Source organism: Hyperoodon ampullatus (assembly GCF_949752795.1).
Source record: "Hyperoodon ampullatus genome assembly, chromosome: 7".
NCBI classification, from domain to species: Eukaryota; Metazoa; Chordata; class Mammalia; order Artiodactyla; family Ziphiidae; genus Hyperoodon; species Hyperoodon ampullatus.
The window spans coordinates 7,873,954-7,900,077 of record NC_136920.1 but is presented as its reverse complement, the minus strand read 5'-3'; the positions used below and the strand labels follow the sequence as shown (position 1 = coordinate 7,900,077).

The 26,124-nt window shown below is 43.1% G+C and overlaps 1 protein-coding gene across 4 annotated transcripts in view; it reads right to left on the bottom strand.

The window, feature by feature from the left end:
- Positions 1 to 4,969: 4,969 nt before the first annotated feature.
- Positions 4,970 to 26,124, bottom strand: part of KMT5B (lysine methyltransferase 5B) — a gene marked incomplete at its 5' end in the record, with an annotated part of 50,162 nt that continues 29,007 nt past the window's right edge. For 3 of the 4 annotated variants that reach the window (XM_079708843.1, XM_079708844.1, XM_079708842.1), the window contains 7 exons: positions 4,970 to 6,660; positions 13,583 to 13,779; positions 19,348 to 19,484; positions 19,566 to 19,585; positions 19,859 to 20,025; positions 21,691 to 21,800; positions 22,181 to 22,346. In XM_079708843.1, the coding sequence (XP_079564969.1) occupies positions 5,180 to 6,660; positions 13,583 to 13,779; positions 19,348 to 19,484; positions 19,566 to 19,585; positions 19,859 to 20,025; positions 21,691 to 21,800; positions 22,181 to 22,346 (2,278 nt within the window). In that variant the 3' untranslated portion in view covers positions 4,970 to 5,179. Of the gene's footprint in view, positions 6,661 to 12,347; positions 12,529 to 13,582; positions 13,780 to 19,347; positions 19,485 to 19,565; positions 19,586 to 19,858; positions 20,026 to 21,690; positions 21,801 to 22,180; positions 22,347 to 26,124 lie in introns of those variants that run through there. The other variant, XM_079708845.1, reaches the window with a different exon arrangement.

Genomic DNA, 26,124 nt, shown 5'->3' with positions numbered 1-26,124 from the left:
TACTGAGACTTCTGTGATGCATCACACTGGGTTCCTGTCGTCAGCTTGCGTACCCTTTCTTGATTTCAAATCTCCTTCACGCTCAAGTTTTGGGCTCCTCATCTCCTCCCAGTCAGGTGACCTCACCTCCTACTTTAGACAAAATAGAAACCTTCATGCTGGAACTGGCTCCCCCCGCTTCACCTACCACCTCTTTTCTTCTTGTTGCCCAGGAAAACAGACCCATCACCCTAGGCCCCACCCCTCCTTCCCCGGACTCTGAGTAACCCCTCCCCTCCCCCACCCTGTGGAAGCTTTCCACCTCCACGGTCAGACCCGCTTGTCCTTTGTTAATCCTTAACACCACCTCCCTTCCAGTTTCATCATTTCCACCTTCAGTCAAACCTCCTCTCCGCCTGCTCTCTCCTCCACCTGCCTGGCTCCTCCTGGAAGGGCCTCCCCAGACTGTGCTCCCCCAGGGCACGGGGACCAAAGAGCGATAGCGCCTGCCTGACCTTGCGTCCAGAGGGCCCTGCGGCTGCCTGTCCTCTTTGTCCGTTATCTCACCTTCTCCCAAGGCTTTAATTACCCCCCACACTGAAGACACACACATCTTGCCTCCCCACCCCCAGCAGCACCTAAGATAATCACTGCTTGACAAATAGCAAAGAAATGCAACTTTGCCCCCGCCACTCTGGACACTGCCTGCTCAGGGTCTCAGACTGGGGAGGGGGCCACCTGCCGACTTGCTGGCAGCCCTCCTGTGGGCCTGAGCAGACCCAGCAGTGCCCGACAGGGTGGGTGACGCCCAAAAGACAGAAGTCGCTGTCCGTTGCAACTCAGCAGGAACACTCACAAATCTGCCAAGGAGAAAACGGGACCTGGTAAAAAGGACTTCACCAAGGTTATTTCTGTGAGGCTGTAGGCCATCTTCTGTCCTCCAGGTTAGCAGCTTTTCAACTGCTTCCAGGAACGTAAGCTTAACCCTCTGGGAGAGTGCAGGTGGCAGAAGGGCAGGAGGAAGGGGGGAGGGGGCTCGAGTGGGAGACCCCCCTGCCCAGCCCTGCCCGTCCAGTGTACCCTGCCCCTCCCTGAAGAGTCAAAACCCACGTTTCTTCTGGGCCTGTCACTAGCAAACACTAAGCGCTGCCCAAGCTCTAGGACATTAGGGAGGGAGGAGGCTGGAGACCTTCTCGTCCCCCCTTGCAGGAGAGGTCACACTGACCGTAGCCCTGGGGCTACTGAAGTGCCCTTGAGGTCAGCAGCATGCTTGCGCCCCGCTGAGTTCTGCAGTGAACATCATGGGCACGTGTTAACAACAGAGTCGGCGCTGGAGAAAAGGAACTCACACGAGGGCTCTGGGCGGCGCGGGAGCTGCCACTGGTTATGTAGAAGGCACAACTCATCTCAGGGTAGACAGCAAACCCGAGCCTTGAAAGGGGCTGTGGATTTAACAGGTGCGCCACCTCTTAGCCTTTTTTTTTTTTTTTTTTTTTTTTTTTTTTTTTTGCAGTACGCGGGCCTCTCACTGCTGTGGCCTCTCCCGTTGCGGGGCACAGGCTCCGGACGCGCAGGCTCAGCGGCCATGGCTCACGGGCCCAGTCGCTCTGTGGCACGTGGGATCTTCCTGGACCGGGGCACGAACCCGTGTCCCCTGCATCGGCAGGCAGACTCTCAACCACTGCGCCACCAGGGAAGCCCTATTAGCCTTTTCTCATACTGGGAACCCAAGTTCGCGTGGATATTTCAATTCATCGGGAAGTCTTCCTGGCCTGGTCTGCACCACTCACCCTGACCGCCCTCACCAAGAGTGGACACAGCTCATCCTGAAGCTTAACTGGCAACAGGACCAGGTGTCCATGCTGACCTACAGGTGCTGCGAAGAGGAGATCTGGGGGTGAGCAGCTTTCTCGGGGTCACCCACATGTTGCAGAGCTGGGCACATTCAGGTTTCCTGACTCCTAAGCCAGTCACATTTCCTTTCTCAACTAAGTTTTGCTACAGTAACTGGGAGAAAAAAATGACCCACGCCAGTGCTGGATATGCCAGTTCTGTTCAATTCAGAGAGGGGAAAAAACCAAGTAATCAGGCACCATTAATAACTGGGTAGCAAAAGCCTTCTTGGGCTCCAGGGCCAGGGGGCTATGTAGTTTAAAAGTGGCCTCCCCACCGAGAGAGGAACGAGTGTTTACCCCGGGCTTAAACCAAACGGCACCAGAAGCAAAAGGAGACCAGGGCTCAGAACACTCAGACACTGAAAAGCTTCAGAAAGTGTGATTTTACAAATTCTACTGTACGTGAAAACCTTGTGGACAAAGTCACCACTTTGATCTTTTCTTCTCAGATACAGTGAACACCGGCCAAACTGTTTTAATTTCCGAATTTATTAAAATGATTAACCTCAATACTGCAAGTGCATGTACAAAATATTTGTAAAAAATGTTTTTAATGAAACATTAAAGAACTTACCTCAAATGCTGAAAAAGTCCTTTTTTCATTCTTTCAGTACAAGGAATACATTGTATCTCAAAAGTATTACAACTCAGCAAAACAATTTAAAACAGTAATTTGAAAAATGATTGAAAATTGAATACTTTACATATATTTCTATGATCATTTCCTAATTCTTACAATGCCAAAATCTTTACCAATCATTGCATAAGCTCTAGCTAAGTTTTATTGAATGCAACCTCTTCCAAGTGGTCATCAGTGTGTGGATTTCGCCATTCCACACAGTGAAGTTCTACAGCAGAGCTAGACCAGCTCCGAGGCCCCTAACTGTAAAAACGGAAATTAGGTTTCCCTGGAAGGCGCCGGCAGTGGCTGCCGAGCGCTTGTGCACACCAACTCCTGAGGCAGTGACCACCACCTAACGTCACTGCTCGGACCCACGGGAAGGTCAGCCCCCAAAGACGAGGCCTCAGTAAAGTTAAACATCATAAATAAATTACTAAAATTAAGCTTAAAAATGGAGAAAAGTGGGAAATGCGGTATTTTGTTACTTTTTCCTTAAGACTGAAATTCCTGAAATGGCTATTGTTGGTAATCCAAGAAAACAGTTCAAGATTTAGTCTCTGAACCTCTTTGAAAGACTCCAAACTATGGTGGGAATAAAAGACAACCCCCTGCTCTCTGGTACCTCCCAGACACAGGGTCTAAGCGTGACCTTCTCAGTGGCCTGAGTCTCCCACTGCCACCCAGAGACACCAGGAGGACTGGGTGAGGTTGTAGACTGCTCCGAGTGCCTTGGGACAGACCTTGCAGGGCTGCCCTGCTTCGAGAGGTGAAGAATTCTAGACGGAGCGAGCAAAGGGGGGTGTGAGCGGGCGAGGAGGTCAGCCACCTGCTCCCACATTAATACCTGAGGATGAAACTGCACCGTAACAAACAGGAACGAGACGACAGAAGACTATAGAAGTAATTCCTTGAAGAACAGAAGGAGAAAAAAATTCTAAATTTAAAGAACTTTTATGAACGTTACTAATTTCTATTTGGAACCTACTAGCAATAGTTCTAAGGAACTTAATTTAAATAATGTCCCCAGGAACCTAGAAACTGGTAGGAATCAACAAGTAGTAACAGTAAGCATTGAGGTTTTCTCCACTGGACTTCTCATTACCTGCAGATTCCTTTTAGTATTTAAAGATATGGGCTACTTTTCTAGACACTACACGAATCTCCTAAATTGATTTCACTTAGGAACACTGTATATTTGAAAGTACATGTACACATTTCCCAGAAATAGAGAGATCCACTGGTGTCAAACACCTGCTACAGATTTATATTCTCAAATTCTTTGTCCAATGACTTGTAAAACAATCCAGAGAAATGGAAGGTTGGTATTGAACATAAAGTAGTAATCAAAATTTTGCTCATTAAGTTACTTAAAATTAATTTCTCTTCTCAAAGTGCTTCAAAAACAAATTAAATGACTCCTCTTTTTGTTTAACTGATAATATAGTCAAAAAAATCTTTGATATTTTCATACATAAACTAACATAAGCCAAGAACTCCCACTGATGCAGTGCTTAAAACTATATATTTATAATTTCCTATTTTATTGGCATGAATATTTCTAAACTTAAAAACCTTCCTGGTAAGTTCTTTTAATTTCTTATGACAAAAATTTCTCACAACACACAAATATTTACAACATATACACTGTTTTCAGTTCTTTACACTGAATTTCAAAGACAAACATTTTTTATAGGTTACCACAGAACAAAAGCTGTGACTCATGTTTTTATTTCATAAACTATTATAAGTTAAAGTGAATAGAGTTTTTTTTAATATTCCTTGTAGCATTTTACAAGTGCAACAGAAAACTTGAAGACCCAAATTAAGATAGCTGTAGTTCATTAGATAAATGTTGCTTGTTGTCATCACATTTGTTCACAGCAAATTTTTTGAAAAAATAAGCACCAATCATTCTTGCAAAGAACAATTTTATCTAAAAGGATTGAAAAGTGTTAAATACAAGGTCTTTAATTTACATGACAAGCAATAAATACGCTGTATCGAAACTCATCCTGCACACTGCTACCCTCGTACATATAACGTACTGAAAAGTTAGCTGTCACGCATGTAATTGTTTTTTTGTTGTTTTTTTTTAAAGAAACCAATTTCACTCCCACCCGACCGATGGTCTGCTATTTAACCAAGGTCACAAACAGTACACCTGGGCCAGCAAACTGTGAAACTGACAAAACTCCAAGGGGGAAACATCTAGCAAATAAATCAAAAAGCCAAAGAACATTGCTGGTGATATTAGCATATACTAGAAAACCTTAATATGCTGCTACCATGATTTGTTTTAAATTATTTTTTAGTCATATATTAAAGAGACAGTTGATGCTCTTAAAGATAAAAAAAGAAAACTGTGTAGCCACATTATTGTTTTCAACGTCCTGTGTGGAAAGTTGCTATCACTGTACAATTTTGCTTGAGCCTTTATTTTACAACAGGGCTTTACCTCTAACTCAGAATTGCACATAAGAAGGCTATTTAAAAAGTACAATAAAAATTTGCACAAATCAGACTTTTAAGAAGAGTCAGTACGCTGTACACTTTCTACAGTATTATGCTGATAAGTGAAAAGACAACAGAAGTGCTGCCCCTAAAATGTTCTCAGTTGAGGAGTAACTGACTGGAATTGATTATTTCTTTAGTTATCCCGGGTCGAATTAAGACCAAGAGCTTGCTATGCGTTCAGCCTCAAAGACTGATCTTCTCTTCTCCTGGAAGAAATGTCGATATCTATAGAGTCTTTCCCAACTATGAGCCTCAGTCGCTTAGCTGGAGGAAGAGGGATAAAGTCATCTTCAAAGTCATCATCATAGTCATCCTCCTCCTCATCTCCCTCTGAAGAGGACGAATCACCGGTACTTTCCTCCTCATACTGACTATAGTCATCGACTTCCATGCGTGACTCCAGGAGAGAGAGAGGATCACTACAGCACACCCCATTTTCGTGAAGCCCCTCCGTATACGACCCCCTACTTTCCTCGTCCCGTTTTAGCTGGATTTTTAATTTTGTAGAACTACTGCCTGGTCCTGAGTTAAATCCATTATTAAGCTTTGCTACATAGAGATTATTATCATTTTCATGGTCTTTACTTAACTTGATGCTTATTTTTGAAGAATTCATTCCATCATTCTCTTGGTCATTTGTCTTGCTGCTGCTGTCATGACGCCTACGAAGAGTCAATTTGGGAATCCCAGAGTTATTTTCTAGGATTAACTGTGCATCATACCTAGTGATCCGCCTCTTCTTTTTACTTTTTGCAGTTCGGAAGCCGTCTTTTGTTTTGAAGCTGTCTGATGCGACCACAGAACCACTAACAGGAGAAGGGGGCCAGTCCGTGTAGCTCCCGGGCACGCCCTCCAGGCTGCTGTGCTCGCCCTGGTCAGGGTGGGACCCCACCCCCTCTCGCCCCACGCCAGCTCTGCCAGGAGAATCGTGCACCGCGGCGGATTCCTCTGCTTCTGCCAACTGTCTCACCAGTTTCCCTTGCCGTGATTTCTTTTTTGACATGCTGCTGTCACTCTTAGGACACTTGGCCTCCCCCTTCTGTGCAGCTTCGTGAGCCAGTTCTTCTTCCTGCACTGCAGGAGCTGGTTGCTCGCCACTGTCTGGGCAAGGTTCCGTCAAGCTGCTTTTGTAGCCATCCAACGTATTTGGTTCAAGCTTGATGTCGGAGGTCTCCTTCAAATTCATCCTCGTCCTCATGGACCGCCTGGTTGTGTAGGTGCAGGGGGCACCCTCCACGTGTGCAGGGGCGCCTCGCCCGGAGTTCTGCTTGTGCTCCCTCGCTGCGTGTCTAGTTAAGCACCCACTGGCCACCGCGGCCGGGACTGGTCCCTCTGGCTCCTTATCTTTTTTAATGGGCAAATTTTTGTAGAGAACTACTTTAGGCTCTTTAAGTACTAAGTTCCCCATTTCGAGTTTCCCCGAAGCACTCTTCTGCTCCAGCCGTTTGCAATGATTTCTTAATTTTATCTTTGAAAGTAAAGGCTTTGCAGGTTTTTTCAGTTTCTTTGGTACCCTGGAATTATTTATAGGAGTTAGCTTAGATGAGGTAGAGTTGGAAGAAGCTGGAATTCTTGACATAGACTGCCTTGTTAATGCTCTGCTCTTGCTGCTGTTCTTTTTCATACCAACTGAAGATTTTCGGTTAGAAGCTGCAAAGTTTAAAAAAAAAAAAAAAAAAGGATGAAAAACAGTCTTGGTAACACGGTAACATTCAACAAAACAACGCCAACACCCGGACGATTAGCTATGAAATGTTTAGATTATACAAAGAACGTGGTAGACAGACCCCAGTTGCATTTCTGCCAGCACACAAGCACTTCCTACAGTTTTCCTTTACATTCTAATTTCTGCCTCTAATTTAAGAAGCATCTATTCACTTTCCAGGGATGTAATTTTAGGGTTAAAGAGCTCTTAGCACAGCAAGGACCTGGATTTCACTCTAAGTGTCCTTAATCTATCACGACGACACTAGTCCAAACTGAGTATTTCTTTCCCTGATCTAGTCTTTTACCACATAAAATATTTGAAGTAAAGCTAAGTAAAAATAATATTTTTCTTTCACAAATTCTTCTTAAAATCATCATTTAAAATGTTTCTAAAATCCATTATTCATTAACTCAAAGTATATTACTTGACTAGTAATCCAGAACAGCAACAGATGACTAACGGGCTCTCAGAGACAAATTCTATCACGATGTTTTCAAATAAGAAAAAGAGATCCTAAGAACCACATATTGTTACTCCCACTAGACATTTACCCCCAAATACCGCACCGTCTAAGCTGTTCCCTTCAATGCTGTGAGGACCAGCAGGGACTCTGAAGGCTGCGGAACTTACTGGGCCCCTTCCCTCCACTGACTGCCCGCCACCGACAATCAAACCGAAAGGGGGGAGAAGCGCACTGCTAGAGTTACACTCTCGGGACAAGGGGGACCCAACTGCCTTCCTCTGGACAAGGGGATGACAACCTACTGGGAATGACAACCTGAGAACTAGCATGACAGTTGAACGGCTTCTCAAAAGGCTTGTATGTGACTCAAGTGTAAGGTGGCCGCGTGGTGAGCCTCTGACCTTGCCACTGACTTTCCTTTCCGCCACCTTTGTTCTTCTCTACGTCTACATTTTGGATTTATAGTCATAGCGTTTTACGTGTGTCACTTTCTCGATCACTTAGTCTGCTCCCCATCCCCCACCTGAAAAGCTCTTCCCATCAAAATACCCCTTTAAATCATTCACTAGGGAAGTTGAGATGACCAAACGAATCATCACCACCTCTCGACAGAAAACAGAGGGAATAAAAACCAGGGAACGTGGGTAAGCCCAGCATGCTGCCCAACAAGACTGCTGCTTACTACACGCCTGAGGGTCACCAGGGTGACTGCTGTTCCTTCTGCATGGCTGAGCAAGTCAGGTTACCGTTAGTTAAGTTTTTAATTGAGGGAGAGGAGCAAGAACGCATAACTGCATTCCAGAAATATCAACCCGCCAAGAACAGAAGTCTCTGGACTCAGGAAGACTGGCTCACGAATGGCTTTGGGAATCTCCAAACCAGCAGAATTCCCAGGAGTGAGATCCACTGATTGAACCAAGAACACGCTTATCTGTGCGGGATGCTACCAGGGAGGCAACTTGTTTTTAGAACAGTAGTAGCAGTAAAGTTTGGGTGCCACTCAATTTGAGAACCACCGACGTATTATGAACTGAATTATACAGAACTTATCAGAAATAATTTTTTAACTATAAGGATATTTAGGGACTGCTTTTGCTAAAGGATTTCTTTGTGCTTACAAGGCTTCCTACAAGGTGAGAGTCGATGTGCTTATGATGTAAACACACCAGTGCTGGTGCCTGCCTCTCTCAAATGTGGCTATGGTGAGACTTTGCTGTCTGTGGCTCTTCAAGGACCATTCTACGACCGAGGCCAGCGGTTCTCATTTCCGACCTGCAACCGCCCCTCCACAATGATCACTTATGCCGTGTATCCTTGACTGCAGGCCCCCTGCAGTGCGGATCCAGCCTGTCCTCCTCAACAGCACCTCTGCCAGCCTCCCTCACGGTCTCCTCGTCCTGAAACCCAGCAGCCCCTTCCAGCCTGTGCCGTTGTTCCCTTCTCTGCAGAATGTGACGCCGCTAGCCATTATTTTTCCTGAAACCCCTCTCTCCTTGGCTGCTTGCGAGAGCACACTCTCCTGGCCTTCCCTCTGTGTCCCGGGCCCTCTTCCTCCATCTGCCCAGTGGACTGCACTCCTCAGGCCTCTGCTATCCTAGGCCCCTTGAAAACTCTACTCAGTCTCCAGGCGGTAAGCAGCCACTCCTCCACGGCTGTCACCATCGATATGCTGGCAGTTCCCAAACCACAGTCGCTAGCCTGATTCTCGCCTTCATTACAGATCCGCATCACCTTAGGTCCACTGGGACCTTGATCGCCTGCTAAGATTGTCTCGTGAGCCCCTCACAAGTCAACATGCCCAAAGGGAACTCACCACCAAGCCTACGTTCTCCATCTTGGTCAATACCACCACCACCCAGCCAGCTGCCCAAGCAGACACGGGGAGGTCATCCTTGACGCCTGCCCTCGCTAACTCGCACCGACCAGCCAGCGGTCCTGTGGAGTCCACTCCTGCAGTGTCGCTAGAACCACCTCCTTCTCTCCATTCCTGATGCCACCGTTTCCTGCCTCGACTCTGGCACTAGCTCCCGCCTTTCCTTGCCTCCCTACTGCTTCCCCGACATTCCATCCCCCACCACGCAGCCCAGATGATTCTCCTAGTACGCCACGGCACTTCTGGGCTTTAAACCTGCCAATAACCTAATACCTAAGAATAAAGTCCAAAATTTTAAATTATGCTCACATCCCTTCTTCCCACCTTCGACTCCAGCCTTGATGACCTTTACTGATGCAAACCCTACACTAGTGCCCACGTGTTCATTTGGGACGTTCCCTCTGCTTTGAGCACGGTTCACTTGGCCAACGTCTCCTCCCCTTTTAAGACTCAGCTCAGCAAGCACTTCTCTCAGGAAGCCTTTCACGACTCTACACGTGACAGGCCACCCTGCCTATGGCTCTTCACGGCACCTGGGAGTCTCCTCACTTGGGTCCTGATGTTGAGTCACTGGATGAATCTCACTTACGGTGATTTTGCATCTGGGCTCTCCCGCTTCCACCCCTCCTTCCGAGAGGCTCATTGTTAGCCGACTGCAGTGAACCACGGACAAGGCACTTCAGAGTGTGTTTTAAAGAGCACAAGAGAGACTGAATTGGATGCTACGTGTTATTTCAATAGAGAAACTTCACTCACATATTTATGTATTTAACAGTGTATTCTCATTTTGTTTGAAAAGCGTTATCTCAACAAAAGCCCAGCTAAAAGGTGTGCTCAAGTCAAAGGGCAGAAAAGGCACAGGCCGGCCGGGTGAGAGAAATGTGAGCAACTTGCCTAAGTACCCAGGGCCTTCACTGCGCCACGAAGGCGCTACTACACTAGCGCGGGGGGATGGGGGTGAGTGCCAGCAACAGTAGGCTGAGGGAGAGACGGCGGTCACAACGGCAAACTAAGAAAAGTCTATCAAGAGACTGAGGATCCTGACACAGTGGAGGGAAGGCACGGCCACGGCTGCCCTGGCTTTGGCACTAACACACCACGTGTGGCTCTCTTCCCTCATGGCTGGGACAAATCCCAAATGCATAAACCTAGACAGTAATTTCAGGTGAAGATACACATTCTTAGCAATTAGTACATACTAGGTACAGTGCCAAATGGGCAAATTAGTATGATCTCAATCATAATAAGCATTCTCTGAAGTAAGAGCTATTACACTAAGCGAAACCAAGTTCCGGTGGGCTAGCGTGCCTAAGAGCATCCACCGGTCAGCGGCAGAGATGGGACGTGCACTGAGGTCTGTGGCTCCAGATCTCAAGCTTTAAACCGCACCATCACACGGCCTCTAAGGGACACCACAGAGCTATTACGGGGCCAGTCCCAGCTCCTGGGAAAGGACCCAAGGTACAGCTATCGCGGTTCCCTCAGGGTGTCCTCAAAATCATACGGCAGCTCTGTGTGGGCATCGAGAATGACAGCCAGACACGAGAGCAGCAAAACGACATCAAAGCTTCCAGAACGCTCGGGCTGCACCCATGCTCTGCAGTGGACAAGCCCCAGAAACACACACTGTGGAGCCAAGGGAACACGAGGGCCACACACAGCTTGGCATGTTCCCAACATGAGGATCCAAAAAACCCTCAATAGGATTTTAAAGACTCCAGTTCAAGGAGTCTGTCAGGCACAAGAAGCAGGCTCCAACCTCATGCAACCAACACAGGAGTGAATGGCTGGAAAAGGTGCTGGAAAGGATTCTGAAGCAGCCGGCAGGCTCAGCAGAAAAGTGTTCAGACCAACCAGTGATGTCTGTGGCCGGATAAAGAGTGACAGCTGGTGGCCCAGCCCACTGTCTCCAGGACAGGCGCTCCTCAGTCCAGCTGAGTGAACTTATTCCACTGGTGGGAGGCCTCTGGGACTTGCACCAACTCGTGGCATTTTCAGTGACTCACGTCCAGGACGCAGCACTATGGGGGTGGCCTAGCCACGGAGGCACAAGAGGCCTAAAAACCCCGACTCTTCTAGTAATGGCAGTATAATTCAGGTCTGTGGACTGAATCTGTGAAAATGGCTTTCTTGTCTCCTCTCTGGATGCTAAAGCAAACAGTCAAGTTGTGGTTCTTGAGACACCTTCCAAAAAAGGACCTGCATGGAAGGAAGAAATAATTTTTTCTTCCAACTAGGCAGAAACGTTTCTTTAAAAAGAACAAACACGTTTTTCAAAGAAAGCAGTTCCTCTCTAGCTGTCAGCTGCTTAATTCTAACCAAACTGCAGGATAAGATGGGTACTCGGAATCTATACACAAGATGTATGCCCACGCCCCTTGGGAGAAAGGCTTGGGCACATCTGGCCTTGCATCCACTGCAGTCTCAAAAAGTCTTTTCTTTCAAACAGGTAGAAGGGTTTGGTCAAGACACAAACAGCAAAAGAAATACAGCCTAAAAGAACACATGTAAGAGCCCGAGAAAACACTGCTATGAACATACTTAGTGCACAATGTTCTCAGAGACCACTGGAGCAAACCTCGAGCTCCTTCAGAGCCCTGAGCCACGTCTAGCAGCTGTCACATGACCCTCAAAGCTACTTATGCCAACCCTTGAATTACTCAAGACAATCATCTGCAGAAAAGTAATCTGAATAAAGTAAGCACCCTAATATAAGCAGTCACGGTAAAGTGCTATATTTCTATTCTGTAATGCTGAGACTACAGCTCAAAGGGATTACCTATTCCCTCTAGCCTTTAGGAAGCGGCATTTACAGTCTGCTCTGCATAGTTACTGTGTACTGGTCCCATCCTGGAGCTAAGGCATAAACTCCCCAAGGGAGGGGCCCAAGTCTCATACACTTTTCTCTCTCTTTTTAACAACTAGCAGGCTTTGAACATGTATTTGGTTTATTAGTAAATATCCCATAGATGGTCACATAATAGAACACTCAACACCTTCCAAAAATTTTTCCTATTTTGATTTTTTAAACTAAGTGGTGTACTGAGTACAGTATCTACACATCAGTATATGGTTAACGCATAACACAAAACACCCGCACGAACGTCACAGAGCCACGTGGACAGTGTCGTGGCCATCTCCACATGTGGCTGGCAGCACACTCCTAAGTGTTTTTATGTAGACATTTATAAAATGGGCTTCACAAGTCGCCAGTTTCACCAAGGAACCAGACTCAGAAAACAAAATGTTGATTATGCTGCGTTTATTATTAAAACCAACAATCAACAGTGAATGACAAACTAACTGCTCTTCTTTGTTCACTTTGGACGTTAAAGACTGGAATAGGAATGCGGCATCGCTCTTCCACGGCAGAGGTTACCCCTGGCCTCTGACTCCCAGCAGAAGGTAGAGTCAGGATTCACGGCAGTGACAGTCACCGTCACGGGAGACACCTTCCCTTTTCTTTGGGATTTTCTGTAGTGGAGAGGAGTACCCAGAGTTGGGCTGAAAACATCTGAAGACAGGGAGAAGAGCCTAAAATAATCAGACCTCAGACGGTACTTACTGCTAACAAGTACGTATGGACATTTATAGTGCCAAAACAGGCATACTTTGGGGACCATCAAGTTAAAACTTTTAAACTTTATTCCTATCAGAGACAAGTCAGACTAAGGAGCCTACGGCTTTAGTGGCAACTAGAGAAAACTGGTGTTACCCAGATGAAAAACAGTAGCAATCAGGATGGTGCCAGGACTTCAAGGCTCCACAAACGTGATGTGTTTTCTTGTGCTCACTTAGGATTCTTCTCTTTCTTTTCTCTTTATTCTTCATTCTCTTTTTCCAGTTTCTATCAGGTCTTGCCCCCCCACCCCCCCAACAAGTGGTATCTTAAAGCTTGTTTCTTTCTCCTTTTCATCTCTCTTGCTACTTTCGGTCGAGTGGGTATTACAACACGTCATAGTATAATGACATTCAAACTGCTCCTCTATCACAATTCTGAGTCTGGTAACTGGTGGTTTGGTGAATTGGGTCAGTTCATTTTGAAAATGGCAAGCAAGCAGTAAAAGGGTGGAAGCCTTGAGGCCAGAAGCTATGAATTCCCCAAGTCCATCATCCATCCTAACAGACTGGCCAGGCGCAGAACACGTATGTGCCTGTGTGACGCCACCCCGTCCTTTGTCTTCTTGCGGACCTAACAATATCATTACAGAGAAACTAACACCTTGAAAAGCTTTCTGTCAAACATATGATGACCCTGGAACACACGATGGAGAATTTAATATCCAGTTACCCAGTATTCAAGAAAAGCAGACAATTTAGTACCATATTAAATCTGGAGGCATGATACAGACTGCTTTTGTGCTCGAGTCACTTCTAGAACCTTGCAGTGCCGGTGAAATGCATGAATCCCAGAGTTTCTCTCAATGTTTAAAAGATCAAAACTATTAGAGCATGCTTTAGAAAGCAAACTATGTGAAAATACTTAAAAAAAAAAAAAAGATATGCTTATCAAATCTCCCTTACTTACTTGCATTGTTTTTTTCCTGAGTGGTATCTGCATCAGTGTTAGAGCTGACAGATTGACTGTCTGAATTTTTGCTGCTGTCACCTAACTTTTTAAGCCTATTTAAACGTTTATCTGTTTCTCTGAGTCCATATTTGCTATTGATAACAGGAGCAGGCGCAGGCAGTCCCACTCTGGATTTAAAAGCACCAGTTCCCCGTCTGAAAGAGAAACAGCACAGGTTACACAAACAGCATCCTCACTGACGTAAGCCTGGTTGCTGAGCGCGCTTGGCCACATCAGATCAGCAAGCATGATGAACTGATGAGGCCCTAATCGCCACTGGAGAGCCGCTAAGCCTAGGACTCTCAAAATACATACATATATAAAATTAATGCAAAAAAGCCCCAGATTTAAAATAAAACAATTTGTTATGACTACTGTCCATCAATTGTTAATTGCCCATGAGAAGCTATTGGTTGGACCCTGTAGAGTTTCAAGAGTAGGTAAAAATAAATAAAATTTCAATTTCAAAACCGATTTGTACAATAATTAGGTCTAAACTGTAACTGAAATAACCCACCTGTTAATTATATCCCAGCTTTGTTCTGCATAATTTAACACTACATTACTGAATATTGAGAATTACAGAATTAAAAGAGGAACCAGCGAATTTCCATAAATTAAGTCACTGCTTAGAAGCTAATGTTAGATACAAACAAATACTAACTGAAATTCTGTATAAGAAGGCGAGGCTACCCTAGTGAAAATCTCACTTCTGGAATAATGAAAACTGTTAAATTCCTCCTTTAAAGTTACTGAATGAACACAGTTAACAAAATGTTACTAAATAAAAGACATTAAAAGACTTGCTTTTACCACTGGCTAAGAATGATTTGTAACCTGCTTTAGTTATTTATATTTATATAAATTCTAATGAAGTGGGTGCTTAGTAAGAAGTCCTCCTAAACTTCCTTAATGAACCTAGCTTTGCAAATCTTTGCTTGATTCAGTGTTATAAAGGTAAATTTCTACTCGCTCTGCTCAAAAGAATAAATAAAATATAAATTAATGAGGTTAAAAAATTAAGCGCTACATATTGCGTTTAAAAAATGATAAATCTCTTTGGCCAAAATTGCCTTCACTGACTTGCCTTTCACTGGCCTTAGCTTGTTAAAGAAAAGCCATATAATAACAGCTTCTGAACTTGAGGCAAAATTGTGAACGCTTCCCATTATGAAAGCAATATTGCCCTCCAAAAGATCCCATGTGATTTCTTTCTTTCAGGATTTAGATGAGGAGCAAATAACTTTTCTCCTCCAAGGAATGTGAGCATTGCACCTTTTGCTAAGGGAGAACAGAAATTTTATTTTCTCTCCCTCCCTCTTAAACCTCTTGACGCCAGGGAGGAGCACAGACCTAGTCTGAACGCAGAGGCTATGGCTTGGTGACTAAGGTGAGCATTCTTGCCTTCTTTGCCTTCCTAGAATGGATTTGGAATTCTACTTTTATTAATGCTTTTGTAAAAACAACAAACATATTGTGGGACTGCCTCAATTCTTTTCCCAAAAGCTGTATTAGAAATCACTGTAAAAGCCTCTAGGTAACCTTCACCACGGCAGGCCGACAATTACACTCCACTCCACCATAAAGTATATTCAGAAAGTAAATGCGTAAATCCTAAAGGCTGTTTCATTTCAGGTGGATTAAGGAATTAATAAATTTTTTCAGATATTCTGTGCATAACTTGTAATATTTCTGGAAAGATGGGCCTTACTTAAATACAAAATAAATGATCATGGTGGAATTATCTGGAAAATTTTTTTTTAAAAGTAAAACTCCCCCATTCATCTGTTTCTCTACTTCCTTTACTTCTTTTTAACTTATGACAGTAACACATGCTCGTGTTTGCTGCCACAGGTGAGACAATCTTAGGCTCTGTCTCCATAAAGCGTAAGTCAATAGTGCTCCCCAGCCAGCCTCCATCCCCAGAGCCCCCCCACCCCGCCTGGGCGCCAGTGCTAACCATCTGCCAGCACCTCATCTTCTGCTCCTTTGCCATGAGCTACACACCTATTCGTATTGTTGTTTCTTCCTAAGCAAACAAAACCCAAAGAGGATAATACCATACATCTTACTCAGCAACCAGCTTGCTTTTTCCTCCCCCAGCTTTCTTATTACATCATGCACAAGTAAATCTGAATTGAACACCTTTTGAAAGTTGTACCTTTTACACAGACTAAACATTCCATAATCTATTCAAGCACTACTGGTGATTACTGAAACTTGTAGGTTTTTGGTTTTTGCTTGCCACCATGAATGCTGCTGCTACCTTGCTTTGAAACCAAATCCTTACTAACTAATGCTCCTACTTCCATAGGATAGATTCTTCCATATGGAACTGACTGCCAGACAAAAGGGTGTGATTATTTTGAACAAATATTGCCAGATTACTTTCCCAAAAGGTTACAGCAATTTACAGCCCTAGTGACATTGTGTTAAGTGCCTGTTTCTCCACATCCTCACCAGCAGCACAGACTACACTTCTAAATTTTGCCAACTTGATAGTGAAAACGGATACCTAGTTATTGTTTTCCTTGCTTATGGCCATCATTTTCTGTGTAGCATCTTCCTTACCTCTCTTTTCTCTAGTGGAAGTCTGTCTTTTTTTTTAATGAGCTTATAGGAGCTTTTTGTCCTTGGGATATTAACTCTGCCGTGTATGTACTTTTTTCCCCCTTCAGTTTGTCATTAATCTGACTTTTGCTTTCAGCTATTCAAAAATTTTCATATTCACCATTTCTTGTCTTAACTTCTTTCAGATTTCCACTACCCCAAGGGTAGACGTATATTCTCCTAATTTTTTTCTAATCACATTATATTTTTAAATTAAAAATTTTAATCCATCTGGAATTTATCTTGTATATGGTGTGAGATAGGAGTTGAGCTTGGTTTTCTTCCAGGCACACAATGAATTATGTCACTATTATTTATTAAAGAAATCATCATTTCCCCACACGTGGTATTAAGACTTCATACACACTCAGCTCTGTTTCAGGAGTCTGTTCATGTCCTCTTATTTGTCCATATCGGCCAGCATCATCAAGTTTTGATCACAACTGTTTCACAGTAAATTTTTAATAAGGGCAACTGCCCCTAACTATACTTTAGAAATTTTTTCTTGGCTATCATCAGACATACTTTCACATAAGCTTTAAGACAATTTGGTCCTTCATATTCTTCGGTCCCTCATTAGATTTCATTTCTCAAATTTTCTAGAGTGAAATTTGCCGTACTTACTTATGAAAGTATTACAATTACTGTTTTGTTAGGACGGTTATTTCCCAGAAGCACGCGTCAAATGTACCCTGGACGCTGTACCCACCATGTCAGCACCTCTGTAAACCCTCTGTCCGCTCTCCTTCCTGCACTGGGCCACCTCTTTTCACCCTACAGCAACTAGCACACTGTGTGTGTGTCCCTTTCATGGCACTGCCCTCACAGCTGGCACTGTGCTAGTCTTGTTTACCCTGCCTGCATGAGGCCTAACATAAAGTAACTAACTATTCAGTTACTATATGATGAATAATTGAATAAGTTCCTTTGGTCTCATCCTCTCGCCTAATTTCTGGAAAGGCAGAAACAATCTGGTGCTCCTGAGAATTTCAAGAATATTCCCAGCCAACCTTTAAATCAAACTTCCCAAACAGTCTGACAATAGCTGAGCCTACTGCTCTGTATGAGGCCTTTCCATTTAAAAAGGATTTGCACGTTTCTATTTATTCCTCACACTAACCCTGTGGAGCAGGCAGGATAGCCCTTCTGACCAGTGAGAAACAGTCTCCTGGAAGAGAACTAATCTGCCCGAGGAACATGATGACACATGGGGTTCTAAACTAGGCAAAGAGCTGTTTCAGGGGTGGTCTGGAATCCTGTGTATGTGGTTACATTTTTCAGGACAGCCTCCAAAAGCATATTTAGCATATTACTTACTCCATTCATTCATTCACCAAATATTTATCAAGCACCTATTATACGTCAGGTACTGTTCTGGACGCTGGGAGTACAGCAGTAAATGAAAAAGATAAAAATCTCTGCCTTCATGGAACTTGCATTCTAATGGGAGAATAACCAGAAACCACAAAATAAGTTTATAGCTAACATCTGAATATTAACCGTGTGTGCTGTTTTACATACATTTCGTGAGATAAATTTAATCCTCACAGCAACCCTATGAGATAGTTTCTAATGTTATCCCCATTTTACAGATGGGGTAATTAAGGCACAAAAGCAGCTAAGTTGCCCAAGATCACACAGCTAATGAAATGCAGAGTCACAGGATTCCAACTGAGGGAGTCTGACGCCAGATCTCATGCACATCACTGTTATACTATGTTATCTCTATAAAATGGTTTTAAAGCATTATTCAACTGTAATTAAACTACTTCATGGATTAAAGGGTCTTTTTGTGGACTGGTCTAAGATTTAACCAATGTTTGAACCATTTTTTTAATTTAGAAAAAGATAAATTTTATCCCCCTGCATTCCCACTCCCTCCCTGCAAAAGGGGCAAAAATTCAGCAGCATCAGGAATAGGTTTTCTGCCCTCCCTTCATGGCAAAGATCCCAGAGCTGGGAGAGAAACAGCTGGGGTTGTACCATGACCCCATGCCTCTGCTCTCTCACGACACAGGGGAAACTGCTGGCTTCCCTGAAAGAAGGGAAACGTGGGCTCTGGGGAATCAGCATTTCTCCTGAGGCCGGCTGGCTGGCGGAGAAGTAGTACCACCGCCTATCTTTGCTTCCATGCGTAAAAGGCTCTGAGGTCAGGCTGACTTGGACTTCTGCACCTGCAGTGTGGCCACACCACCAGCTCTCTCTCAGGACAGCTGTGAGGACTGAATGAGTCAGGGTGAGTAAAGCACCCAGTACAGCACGTAAAATGGGCTCAACAAATCCAGGTGTGCTCATCTGAAGAAGAATATATACATATACACACATATAACCAAATCGCTGTGCTGTACACCTGAAACTAACATGATCTTGTAAATCAACTATACTTCAATTAAAAAAATAAAAACAATAACCAAAAAACCAAATCCAGGTGTGCTCCCTGTGTGGCCTATGCCAGCATGGGGGCCTCCCTGCAGCACTGGCCCGGACAAGCTTGTGAAGCTGCCTCTGAGCTCAGACACGCAGAAATCACCACAAGGAGACGAGCAGTGTGGACAAGGAGTCCTGCTAAGTCAGATGTGGGGGATTTCTCCAAGGACTCCAGAATCTTGACGGGTCACAAAAAGAAGTTCTTCACCAAGTAACGGAACTTAGAAATTATTAAGAGCATGTGCCTCAAAACATAACAATTCCAGAAGACCCAGCTTGGCAGTACCCAAGACAACCTCAGGGTTTTTACATGATTAGCAGTGGTGAACTTCACTGGCCATTTTCGGAGCAACCCCACCCTGGCACCGTGTGTGTGTGGGTGTGTGCGTGTGCATGTGTGTGTAAGGTATTTCCCATTCTCTCTTTAAGCATATTTGCATTCTGATTAACTCATAATGATAACTGCTGGTAATGATTTTAACATTTTAAAGGGCCAGGTGCTGGGGCCCCTGAATAGTTCTGTACTCTTTGGTTTTGCTTATGCATGCTGTACTGGGTGCAATGCTGTAGAACATAAAAGACTATCCCTTATCATTTAAAGGATGAGAAGATAACGTGAGTTCATGCTCATAATCATCAGGTGGTTAAAAGAATGCAAGGGCCAAATATCTTACTTAATACTTTACCTTTCACAAGTGTAACACTCGCAGAACTCATTATTTTCTCCAAAAAACCCATCTCCATAATAACAAGAAATTTCTTCTCCAGGTTCAATATCTCTTAGAGCCTTCACACATGCTGTATCCCGACCAGTTGACACAAACTGAAATAAAATCAACTCATTAAGAAACTCATACCTGAAGCAAAAACAAAATACTTGAGATAAAATATTTTTTATGCTTACCTTACAGTTAGGTCTGCAATCTGAAAAATGTCCAAAAGAAAAGTCAATTAACTGTAGATAAGATCTGAAACACGAACAATTACAGAAATCTGAAATAAGCTTTCCACATAACTTTACCAACTTTTGATAGAAGTTTCAGGTCTTAAGTTAAACTACAGGAATATTTATTTTAATAGGTTTAGGCAAAAAGAAGAATTTCTATTTCCAACCCTCCTTTAAAGGAAGATAAGGTCATTCTAAGTTTTAGCAGTGCTACCCAACACTAGAGCTAACACCTTAGAAACAGAGCTTACCATGGTTTATAAACGCAGCAGGACCAAGCCAGAGCTGAGCACAGTTTTTCCTTGTGGAATACATGACACTGAAGTCGTTTTCTCCATGTCTAAGTAGCATGTTCTCCTCAATTTCTGAAAGTTCGGCAATACAACCCACCAGTAATTCTATTTTGTCATTTCGTTTCCTATTTAAAATATGTGATGTTAAAAATTACTAGTAATTATAAATCGTAAGGCTTCTTTTAATAAAATAAGCCTGTCCAATAAACGCCAGGAATCGAGAAGACTTAGCTGTGCATGTTCTAGCTGACTCACTTGGATCCCCACCTGGATGTCATCTCCTTCTCCCTGGAAGCCCCACAGCCTTGGGCACAATTACTTGTGCAGCTAGCTGCCTTATCCCTACCAGAGACTAGAAAGTCCACACTAGGAATCGTGCTACCTACACCTCTGAATCCCCTACCGGACCCAGCATAGTGCTTTGCAGGCAGAAAGGACTCAAAGACCCGCTGCACTGCATTCAACTTGCTGACACTGGGGAAGGAGACAGAGACAAGCAGCAGAAGGGTCGGGAGAGCCCGGAACTGGGACGCAGCCCTGCAGAGCAGCAACGGCGAATGTCGTGCAAGCCAAACAGGCGATCGCCAGTGTTCTAGCAGCCGCATTAAGGAAGGAAAAACAGGTGCAAGTCCTTTCAGTAACAAATGTTAACCCAATATAACCCAAATGCTATTTCAGCAGGTAATCAGTATGAAATATTAATGAAAAATATTTACAATTTAATATAAAATCTCACATGTATATCACATTTGTAGCACTTCTCAATTCAGACTAGCCACATTTCAAGGGTTCAACAGCCACCCGTGGCTGGTGTTCATGGTACTGGACGGTGCAGCTCTAGAACCCAAGACCTCAAACCTCCACAGCCATGTGCAACACGGAGCCACGGGAGCCGATGAACAGGCTGGATACCGTCCCACAGCAAACAGATACACTCACTCACGTACACACACCCACGCAAGAAGCCCAGGAGAAAGGCTCTTTCCCATTCCATTTTCAGGTACCTGACCCTAAAATTTTTGCTATAAAAAATACCGGAGGTGGTGTAAGAGAGGGGTTACATGTTTCTTCTGGGAGATAAGGCAGGGCACAGGCATTAGAGGAAAGATATAATCACATATTCTCTCTTTCATGTATGGCTTTTATCCCTCCTAGCTGGGCTCAACTTTACTACTTTTATTTAAGCTGGCACACATATATATTTTGAAGCAGGCATTGTGCTGGGAAGCTTCTACACACAAAATTCCTACATAACCTTTCTTAGAGGCCAGTAAAAGACTGACTCTGGAAGCCAGGTTATTCAACCCCAGCATCCCTAACCTTTCAGTAGTCCTTGAGCAGGCATCCAGACTCAATAAAAGGAAAACACAAAGCATTCTGGCTTAGAGCTAGGATCTGGTTCAACTCAGACTTCTTCTTTTTTACAAAAAAAAAATTTTTTTAAGTCTTTATTGAATTTGTTGCAATACTGCTTCTGTTTTATGTTTGGTTTTTTGGCCCCAAGGCAGGTGGGATCTTAGCCCCCCAACCAGGGATCGAACACGCACCCCCACCCCTGCATTGGAAGGCGAAGTCTTAACCACTGGACCTCCAGGGAAGTCCCCAACTCAGACTTCTAATTTCACCATCCCGACCCCAGTCACTGGGCTGAGGCACCGGCACTGCATTGGCTCCTTTAGGGTAAGCTCTGGCCTTATTCCTTCCTACAACTTTCTTAGCACATGAACAGTAATTTAAGAGAGAACTTTAAACAAAATTACTTTACAGGTTTATACTAGTGTAATAGTTACCACTCTTTTGTTGCAACAATTTTGGCTCCATTTTGTTCCGATGAATATCTATTACAAGGCAATATTTCAAATCCACTGTCGGTTGCAAACATTCGCAAGTAAATAAATACCTAAAACAGAAAAAAAAAACTGATACCTACTTTACATTATTTACCTTGCTAGACTTCCTCAGAATTATAAAAGCAAACCACCACCAACAATGAAAAAATTTAAGATTAAGTAACAAATTTTGTTATTTTAAAATTTCCCATACTTGTGTACCTGGTGACTTGGCTATGTTACTCTAAAAGTTCACAGTAAGTTTCCCTTCTGGATGACAGTTTTCTCTATGGATAGTCATAGAAGTTATCTGATGTGTTATTAGGTCTTCATATTGATTAGTTTTATGAAAATTTGATTTAAAATTTCAGTGTTCCCTAAAATTTAGGCTTTAGTTTCCTTTACTCTTATCCAAACAGATAAATAGTATTAATTTGGTTAATAAACTCACATGTTCCTTGAATAATTTCTCCTGCATTTTGTTCTTGTTGAGAAAATAGTGCCGTGCCCACTCTCCTGAAGTCAGACATTTGAAGGCTTTCTCCAAGTGCTCATCTTTCTTGAAACGTTCAATTACTTCCTTTAGTTCTTCCTGTCTTCCTTTAATAGGCCGAAATCTGAAAGAAATCAGAGTAACTTTAGTTTTCTTCCATCATCCTTGGGCCACTGCTTAAGAGATCTTGAGAAAAAAGTAACCTAAAAACAGCCAGACCTAACAAAAGAGTAATAATAAGTAATCTTGATAATTATTACTAAAGTAATATTGATCACCAGGATATATAATTTCTCTTTCTTCAAACTATACTTTAATATTTTTATTTCAGTTAGCTCATTAACTGAGAGGTGACCAGGTGATTCAAATGAAAGCTGTCTGATTCAGGCTTTTATAACTAGTCATCTACTTTGGGAGGTACAAAACAATAGATCTAGAATAGAGCTCATCTAATTGAGTTAGAATGACAAGAATTTTTTAAAACATGCAGAATCAAGCCAGAAGAGTGCAAGGCAATAAGCTTCAGAAGAAGGATGAAGCAAACAAAATCATGCCATAAACAAAAACATCCTCTATGTACATAGTGAGAAAAACCCCAAACTAAGCATCCCAACAGGTCTTGAAACACACCTTGATGTTCCAACATCCATGTCAAATTAATCTTTGATAACTGCGTTCAGAGAACAAAAAGTGTGCAAAAGTACAACTCTAGCGGTGATACTGTTGTGGTGGTGATGGAAGGAAAAACTGTTGGGGTAGAATTTTAGAAGGCTTCCATGTAAAATCAGCTATAATGACTACAGAATATCACATGGCTATGCACATATTAACACATGATACAATCATGGCCCAAGTAAAACTTAAGTTGTACTCATTTTAAAGCTATGTTCTCAATAAAACATGTAATATGATTAAAGGTACTTGGATCTTAATTCCAAAATTTCTTCTCATGTCGATTTCATCTGGTCTACTTTCCAAAATAAGGTTTTTTTTTTTTAAATTAACATCCAACAAAACAAGGAATTACAGACTGTTCTTCAAATAAAATACATTAAGAAAAAAATATTAGTGTCTCAGGAGAAAAACTATTTGAACTATGAATCTTGCTCTAGCATCTAAAACTGCACATCGCAGACACCTGAGAATTCTAAACTGAGATAACATCTAGCATAGACTCCAGCAAAGGAAGCATTCAAGCAGTATTTTGTTTTCCAAATAAGCTATCACAAATGTATTCATCACATTTCAGTAAAATTTTAAGCCACAATATTTCACCAAGGCTTATTTATTAGGTGCTGTGTACACATGTGCTATGGTGGAAAATATAAGCTAGAAGACATGGCTACTGTTCTTGAAGGTAAAATTTTGCTGGGACCGAAAGACATATTCATGCATCGAACAGATAAGCAAGGCATCAATATGCAAATGCATGTTCATGTGGTACAAACAACACTGCTGCAGCACTTTAAAGTATGGAAATTATAACTAAGGTGTAAGGTTTGTTTGGGAAGGGGGCAGCTTGGAGTTGACTTTGATATGGGCAATGAGGAAAGTGGTGAATTTAGATTTCTAAAGAAAAAGCAGAATATTACTATAGGCAGGAAGGAATCAAAAGAAGGAAGGCAAAGTGAGAGAAATTCGAAGCAGAGGATCTTAAGGCTTGATTCAGAGATGACAGGAGCTGAGGGAGTCAGCTGGCGAGCAACAGTAAAGGAGAGTTCTAGAACAAGGAAGAGGGGAGACATGAGGAACAGGACAGTAATACAATTTGCTAGGCAGGATCTCCAGAGGCCTTCAGATGTGTGAGCGTGCTGACACCTCGAGGAACTTACTAGCTGCAGACTCCAGTTTCAGTAAGCTCTTATGACTACTAAGTAAACGATCTGAAGGAGTTCTAGAGACATCATGTGAAGAAACGGACAATATGCCCTGTTTCATTTCCCGTTTCAATCAGTTAGCACACCAGCCCTCACAGACAGACGAGTGGAAGTCCTTTAGACAATTCCGAATGTCTTTAACTAGGCTGTCAGACTATGGTATCAGAGAACCACTAACATAAAGATTTGCAGAACTGTGAAAGTATCCAAACTTCCATACAGTTATAATATTAAACTACTTACTTGCAGCCATCATTAAGTGATTTCGTCAAGATTGGGTTTCTCTAAGAAACCCAGTCTAAATCCTTCTGGCTGCAACCCTACACCACGGGGTTATTTGCAAATGAAGGACAGATAAGACCACCAAGCAGCTGTTAGCTAAGGCACACCACTCCAGGCAATACAAAGTGATGGGAAACGGATAACCGGAGTTTTACGCAGTAAACAGAAAAGCAGTAGTTCACTTTGAGCAAATACGATGAATCATCCACGATGTTAAGTGATGGACGGGGCTACAGACGACAGGAGCCAAGCAATCTTTACATGTTCAACGTAGGACTGACCCACGGTGACACTTGTAAAATAAATGCATGGCTCGACACATTAGAGAGCAAGAGTCAGGACGAAGTTCACCTGAAGATCTTAAGAACATGCCAGAAAATAAGCCACAGACCTGGAACGGACACCGGCTATTCCTGACAGGTTTTACGTGTGCTCTCCGCTTCCTGAAACTTCCTCCCTATCTAATAATGCCTTTCAGCTATCCTTTTGTTTACTCTTTGTTCATGATGCCAAACAATTTATATGCTAAAACCAACACAAAATAATCAACTCTTGAGTTAATAATATTCTGCCTTCCACATATCCTGTGACTTTTATTTCTGCTTTCCTGCCTTCTACTGCCTCAAACACAAACCCCCAAAACTGTCCCTTGTTGCCCACTAGGCAAGAACCTCTACTTTACTTAAAATGTAATTTACTGTCAAAACTTACTGTCACAGTTGGCTGCTATAGGCGTGAAATGACAGTGAGGCAAAGGAGGAAGAAAATGGTTCTGGGTGCAGATGGGAAGGGGAAGAGACAGTTGTTTTCGATAACCCTATAGAAGAACATCAAAATCACCTGGCTGACAGTTCCAGTCAAATCCCATTGTAACAAAAACTGCGGGGAAATAAGAATTATTTAATAACATAAGATTGTTACAACTATTAGGGCCAGAGCAAAAGGCACTGAGGACCTTAGAAAAAATTAATTTTCTATCACTGAATAGAAAAATACGCTGTCCTCTCCTTAACCACAATCACTCTAAATCTCCCAGACGAATTGCACAAAGCTATCCTTACGCCATGGCTCCTAAAGCTAGGAGAAAATTTAGATTATCTAAAAATTATCTCTTGTTCCATAAATGAGGAAAATAAGGCCCAATGAGGGCTAACTGCTGGAAGGACTGGGGCTGTTACCCAGGCCTTTCTCGGCCCTGCTCTTATCTGAACCACGAGAGCCCTCTTGTGTCGCTCTGTCAGGAGAACAGGGTCTGACTTGTATTTACCGCTGAGCGCCAGCACTGAGCTCGGCCAGAGACAGTGCTGACCGGTACCCTGACAGCGCCGTGAAAGGGGTGGAAACAAATTGACTATTTGGGGGTGGGGTGGGGTGGCCTGGGATGGCAGGGGAGGCAAGAGAAACAGGTATTCGGCATTTCCACATCAATGTGCCCCTCTTCCCTCTTACTATTTAACATTTGCAACTTTAAATAAACCAAACATTTATTTTTCTCTTTCCACACCTCTCTGATCAATGGCTGGTATATGAAATTTAAAACTATGTCATTTACAATTATTTACTACTAAAAGGGGCAGGAAAAAACATATGAATTCACACTCCCACACACCTGTTCCCCACTCTTTCCAGAGACTGACTTCCCAGGTTTTCTTGCTATTTGGTTTTTCTGTTTCCAAACCCAAGAGACCACTGTGGCAATGAAGAAAAGTTGCAGATTTGTATTAGCTGCACTACCGTGCCCTT